The following is a 7149-nucleotide window of genomic DNA, read 5'->3' as shown; positions in this document are numbered from 1 at the left end:
GTCTTTATCGTCATGTCTTTATCGTCATGTCTTTATCGTCATGTCTTTATCGTAATCAGTTAAGATGTCTTTATCGTCATGTCTTTATCGTCATGTCTTTATCGTAATCAGTTAAGATGTCTTTATCGTCATGTCTTTATCGTCATGTCTTTATCGTCATGTCTTTATCGTCATAAGTTAAGATGTCTTTATCGTCATGTCTTTATCGTCATGTCTTTATCGTCATGTCTTTATCGTCATGTCTTTATCGTCATGTCTTTATCGTCATGTCTTTATCGTCATGAATTTATCGTCATGTCTTTATCGTCATGTCTTTATCGTCATGTCTTTATCGTAATCAGTTAAGATGTCTTTATCGTCATGTCTTTATCGTCATGTCTTTATCGTCATGTCTTTATCGTAATCAGTTAAGATGTCTTTATCGTCATGTCTTTATCGTCATGTCTTTATCGTAATCAGTTAAGATGTCTTTATCGTCATGTCTTTATCGTCATGTCTTTATCGTAATCAGTTAAGATGTCTTTATCGTCATGTCTTTATCGTCATGTCTTTATCGTCATGTCTTTATCGTCATAAGTTAAGATGTCTTTATCGTCATGTCTTTATCGTCATGTCTTTATCGTCATGTCTTTATCGTCATGTCTTTATCGTCATGTCTTTATCGTCATGTCTTTATCGTCATGTCTTTATCGTCATGTCTTTATCGTCATGTCTTTATCGTCATAAGTTAAGATGTCTTTATCGTCATGTCTTTATCGTCATGTCTTTATCGTCATAAGTTAAGATGTCTTTATCGTCATGTCTTTATCGTCATGTCTTTATCGTCATGTCTTTATCGTCATGTCTTTATCGTCATCAGTTAAGATGTCTTTATCGTCATGTCTTTATCGTCATGTCTTTATCGTCATGTCTTTATCGTAATCAGTTAAGATGTCTTTATCGTCATGTCTTTATCGTCATGTCTTTATCGTCATGTCTTTATCGTAATCAGTTAAGATGTCTTTATCGTCATGTCTTTATCGTCATGTCTTTATCGTCATGAATTTATCGTCATGTCTTTATCGTCATGTCTTTATCGTCATGAATTTATCGTCATGTCTTTATCGTCATGTCTTTATCGTCATGTCTTTATCGTCATGTCTTTATCGTCATAAGTTAAGATGTCTTTATCGTCATGTCTTTATCGTCATGTCTTTATCGTCATGTCTTTATCGTCATGTCTTTATCGTCATAAGTTAAGATGTCTTTATCGTCATGTCTTTATCGTCATGTCTTTATCGTCATGTCTTTATCGTCATGAATTTATCGTCATAAGTTAAGATGTCTTTATCGTCATGTCTTTATCGTCATGTCTTTATCGTCATGTCTTTATCGTAATCAGTTAAGATGTCTTTATCGTCATGTCTTTATCGTCATGTCTTTATCGTCATGTCTTTATCGTAATCAGTTAAGATGTCTTTATCGTCATGTCTTTATCGTCATGTCTTTATCGTCATGTCTTTATCGTAATCAGTTAAGATGTCTTTATCGTCATGAATTTATCGTCATGTCTTTATCGTCATGTCTTTATCGTAATCAGTTAAGATGTCTTTATCGTCATGTCTTTATCGTCATGTCTTTATCGTAATCAGTTAAGATGTCTTTATCGTCATGTCTTTATCGTCATGTCTTTATCGTCATGTCTTTATCGTAATCAGTTAAGATGTCTTTATCGTCATGTCTTTATCGTCATGTCTTTATCGTAATCAGTTAAGATGTCTTTATCGTCATGTCTTTATCGTCATGTCTTTATCGTCATGTCTTTATCGTAATCAGTTAAGATGTCTTTATCGTCATGTCTTTATCGTCATGTCTTTATCGTAATCAGTTAAGATGTCTTTATCGTCATGTCTTTATCGTCATGTCTTTATCGTCATGTCTTTATCGTAATCAGTTAAGATGTCTTTATCGTCATGAATTTATCGTCATGTCTTTATCGTCATGTCTTTATCGTCATGTCTTTATCGTCATGAATTTATCGTCATGTCTTTATCGTCATGTCTTTATCGTCATGTCTTTATCGTCATGAATTTATCGTCATGTCTTTATCGTCATGTCTTTATCGTCATGTCTTTATCGTCATGAATTTATCGTCATGTCTTTATCGTCATGTCTTTATCGTCATGTCTTTATCGTCATGTCTTTATCGTCATAAGTTAAGATGTCTTTATCGTCATGTCTTTATCGTCATGTCTTTATCGTCATAAGTTAAGATGTCTTTATCGTCATGTCTTTATCGTCATGTCTTTATCGTCATGTCTTTATCGTCATGTCTTTATCGTCATAAGTTAAGATGTCTTTATCGTCATGTCTTTATCGTCATGTCTTTATCGTCATGTCTTTATCGTCATAAGTTAAGATGTCTTTATCGTCATGTCTTTATCGTCATGTCTTTATCGTCATGAATTTATCGTCATAAGTTAAGATGTCTTTATCGTCATGTCTTTATCGTCATGTCTTTATCGTCATGTCTTTATCGTCATGTCTTTATCGTAATCAGTTAAGATGTCTTTATCGTCATGTCTTTATCGTCATGTCTTTATCGTCATGTCTTTATCGTAATCAGTTAAGATGTCTTTATCGTCATGTCTTTATCGTCATGTCTTTATCGTCATGTCTTTATCGTCATGTCTTTATCGTCATGTCTTTATCGTCATGTCTTTATCGTCATGTCTTTATCGTAATCAGTTAAGATGTCTTTATCGTCATGAATTTATCGTCATGTCTTTATCGTCATGTCTTTATCGTCATGTCTTTATCGTAATCAGTTAAGATGTCTTTATCGTCATGAATTTATCGTCATGTCTTTATCGTCATGTCTTTATCGTCATGTCTTTATCGTCATGTCTTTATCGTCATGTCTTTATCGTCATGTCTTTATCGTCATGTCTTTATCGTCATGTCTTTATCGTAATCAGTTAAGATGTCTTTATCGTCATGAATTTATCGTCATGTCTTTATCGTCATGTCTTTATCGTCATGTCTTTATCGTAATCAGTTAAGATGTCTTTATCGTCATGAATTTATCGTCATGTCTTTATCGTCATGTCTTTATCGTCATGTCTTTATCGTCATGTCTTTATCGTCATGGTGAAACCCTCACTGCCTACATAATAAGGAGGCTCACGTAGTCATGTATTTTGTTCTTGATGAATTGACCACAATGGTTTTGTGTTATCCTTTTAGCATCAATGTCTGACTGTACCTCTGTCAGATCAACATAATGGAATGAATTCTGTACAGGCCATACATGGAGCGTGTCTTGAGTGTACAGGGTTTGATGAGGACAGATCAACATATGGAATGAATTCTGTACAGGCCATATATGGAGCGTGTCTTCAGTGTACAGGATTTGATGAGGTCAGATGAGATTTGTTGTACTCACGAGTCACTCTCCCACTTCTCTCCTCCTGCTACGCTGTAGACAGAGGACCCTTTAAGGAGAGGACTGGACACCTGGGGGGATTTATTTTAGTCATTTATCAGACTCTCTTAATCCAGAGCGATTTACATCAACCCATTCTGACCTGAGATCAGATTCTAAAAATGTCTGTTTGAAAATGACAGTTTTCTGAAAAAGCTATGTTTCTATGTCAGTCGTTCTTCGATTTTTCTAAAAAAAATAGCAGACCTACAAGCTCGTAGCGCGCCACTCGGTGGCACGCTATGAGCTTGTAGATCTGCTATTTTTCAATAGCTAAAGCATAACGTAATGCTAACACCAAAAGGGGTTCCCGCCTAAAATGGGTTTAGCAAGTACAAAAAGCATGGCGATACATCACATACATAAAAAGCATTTATCATGAAACATGCGTAAGCTAAGAACGTAACAGTGGAGTATCTATATAATGCAACTATATATGTATACTATATTATATATTATACAACAGGTCGTTTCGAGAAAGCAATCTGATTGGTTGAAACGGCCTTCTAGCCGTGGTCCAAACGAGCACCGTTCACCACCTAATCAAAACAAAGAATCCAGCTGCTCTGTTTTCCCAGAGCGCTATAGCAAACTGGGTGGCTAGGCTATAGCTAGTTTCTTGGGACATTTGTGGTCGTAGTGACTACATCTGTCATTAAAGACACATGTTTTTTCAGCGATTTTCTTAGTTTTAAGGGTAACTGTTGTATAATTGCAATGTTACACTCGAGGGTGTGGTTTAACGTGATTATTGCCACTTCAGTGATGCTTGCAGGACTCTCCCCGCCCTCCCCCTCTCTCCTCCCCCCCCTCCCCCTCCCCCTCTCTCCACCCCCCCCCCCCCCTCCCCCTCCCCCTCCCCCTCTCTCCACCCCCCCCCCCCTCCCCCTCCCCCTCCCCCTCTCTCCACCCCCTCCCTCCCCCTCCATCACCTGCTTCATAGAACTCTCCAGAAGGCTGTACAACAGAGGACTGGCTGTGGCTTTGAAACCTCCCAGACCTAGAAACACATAGAAATATATATATAGATATATATATATACATGAACACATATAAACACATATATACATATGACACATGAGTGGCGCCAAGACTGTTAAGGGGGGGAAAAAAGACAGATTTTGTTCATGTTATTATGCAAAATGAGTTAATATCACAGCATACTCTTCACTGCTGGACCAGAGCTGTCCAAAAGGTCGACCACTAGTACTTTATACCTCATACTGTAATGCTTAGTATGAGGTATAAAGTACAGCAGCCTTGTGTTCATAAAACAGAAAGATTGGTTATTGGGGTAAGACTGACGTTATGTATCTTTCAGGACCTTTCACTGCTTCGTCTCAACCATTACTCTATGGCTCTGGTCTCAGTCAACACGGTAGATATTTTGACATTTCGTTTATTTTTAATTTGTTTATGTTGCCACTACTGTTGGAGCAGCCATAAACTACACAGGTTCATCTCTACTGTTGGAGCAGCCATAAACTACACAGGTTCATCTCTACTACTGTTGGAGCAGCCATAAACTACACAGGTTCATCTCTACTGTTGGAGCAGCCATAAACTACACAGGTTCATCTCTACTACTGTTGGAGCAGCCATAAACTACACAGGTTCATCTCTACTGTTGGAGCAGCCATAAACTACACAGGTTCATCCTGATGTTCTGGAGCATCTTTGTAATGTTAGTGTTTAGTAAAAAGCAGGTAAAAGAGTAACGTTTGAGGCAGACTGACATCAGTAACTGTAGTAGAAGGAGGTGCCGGTTTAAACCGCAGATATGTCGTCTCCGCCTACAGGAAATACGTTGCCTGCGACCACGAGACCCGTTTCTGAATCGGTCTATATGGACATACAGCATGAGAGTGAGTGTGTGTGTGTGTGTGTGTGTGTGTGTGTGTGTGTGCACGTGTGTGTGTGTGTGTGTGTGTGTGTGTGTGTGTGTGCACGTGTGTGTGTGTGTGTGTGTGTGCGTCACTAACCCATCACAGCTCCATCCAGGCTGATGTAGGTGAAAGCTTTCTTGTCGATAGACGACATGTAACCCTAGAGGAACACATTTATTTAAGAACACATTTATTCATGTAACCCTAGATGAACACTCTTTCTGCCCGCTAGGGGGCAGCATAATTTAAGCCTGTGCCAGGCATTGTGACGAGTTTCCCCGGGTTATCAGGGAGGTGGCGATAGTCAGCATAGTTAGCATTAGCTCATACCGTTCACCTCTCCTCAGAAACGGAGCGATGCGAGACAAAAGGAAAATCCGATCATCGGGATGTAGGGGGTTAGGGTACGTAGGGGTTTAGGGTACGTAGGGGTTTAGGGTATGTAGGGGTCTAGGGTACGTAGCTGGTACCTGCCGTACCCTAGCCTAGGGGTCGGACTATGTTCGTAGATGGCATTTCACTTCACTTCCTACCTCCAGCCACTCGGTGGCGCCAACACTTCCGTACTCTCCGGCGCTCCAACTGGCAAACACCAAACTCCTCCTGGGTCTGAAGCCGTCTAGACACATGCACGCACGCGCACGCGCGCGCGCGCGCGCACGCACGCACGCACGCACGCACGCACACACACACACACACACACACACACACACACACACACACACACACACACACACACACACACACACACACACACACACACACACACACACACACACACACACACACACACACACACACACACACACACACACACACACACACACACACACACACACACACACACACACACACACACACACACACACACACACACACACACACACACACACGCACGCACGCACGCACGCACGCACGCACGCACACGCACGCACGCACGCACGCACGCATTATATTCATGTCATGTAGATATATTCATGTTTGTGTACTACTGAGTATGGCATTGAGAATCATATAAAGCACAATGGCAGTATGGGTGTTGTTCTAATTTGTAGAAAAAAGTCAAATACTTCCTGATTTGAAACTCTCGTTTAAAATCGTAGTCAGCATCAGTAACGTTAACCCATTCACCCAAACACCTCTTGGTGTAGGGATGTCAGGGGTTAACCGGCTAACCGGTTAGCCGACCGTTAAGAAACATCCGGATATTTTTATCAGCTTTAACGGTTAATATCCCTTTATTTTAGATCGTTTTTAGTAATAGTGCAACATAAAACATTACAAAGACTGTACTTGTCACTGTACAATACTTTAAAACAGTTGTCATGTTGCACACATGCCTAAAATTGTTCTTATTTGCGCCGCCCAGCTTGTCACACTCCAGGCTGCATGAACAGCGCTTGGGCTCGGTTTTCTGCCCCCTCAATGTCCCAAAGTTCTCTGTTGTACTTCTGGCTAGTTGGCTACAAGGGTAGCTTTGCGGAAATTGCGGTAGTCTAAATGTAAGCGAGTGACAGCGAGACGAGATGAACACATGTCGACCGTATAAATGCAGAGACCTACTTGGCATTAGTATTTCCATTATTGGCCATTTGGCCTGGAGGGAGAACGTTTACAGCCGCTGCCGCTTCCTCCTCCTATCCGTCTCCCCACACTGAGCACTGGCACGGCTTACGGCTATCAAGTTAGCCATGTGCTATCGATGTTTGAGGGTTTTCTCGTCAGCGAAAAGTCAACAAACAGAACACGGTGACATGCTTGCTGATCTTCCTTAATAATAAAAAAAGGCTTAGCCCATGA

General features: G+C 40.5%; 1 protein-coding gene across 1 annotated transcript in view; it reads right to left on the bottom strand.

Annotated features, from left to right (window-relative positions):
- tfr1b (transferrin receptor 1b) overlaps positions 1 to 7149 on the bottom strand; it is a gene marked incomplete at its 3' end in the record, with an annotated part of 50803 nt that overhangs the window by 7251 nt on the left and 36403 nt on the right. The window contains exons 12-15 of the mRNA XM_080793253.1: positions 5883 to 5968; positions 5446 to 5509; positions 4396 to 4463; positions 3425 to 3495 (exon numbers count right to left, since the gene is read on the bottom strand). Coding sequence (XP_080649379.1) covers positions 3425 to 3495; positions 4396 to 4463; positions 5446 to 5509; positions 5883 to 5968 — 289 coding nt within the window. The remainder of the gene's footprint in view (positions 1 to 3424; positions 3496 to 4395; positions 4464 to 5445; positions 5510 to 5882; positions 5969 to 7149) is intronic.

This window comes from Protomyctophum bolini, assembly GCF_963924005.1.
Source record: "Protomyctophum bolini genome assembly, chromosome: 21".
Classification (NCBI taxonomy): domain Eukaryota; kingdom Metazoa; phylum Chordata; class Actinopteri; order Myctophiformes; family Myctophidae; genus Protomyctophum; species Protomyctophum bolini.
The sequence above is the reverse complement of the archived record's forward strand: the minus strand, read 5'-3'. Positions and strand labels throughout refer to the sequence as shown.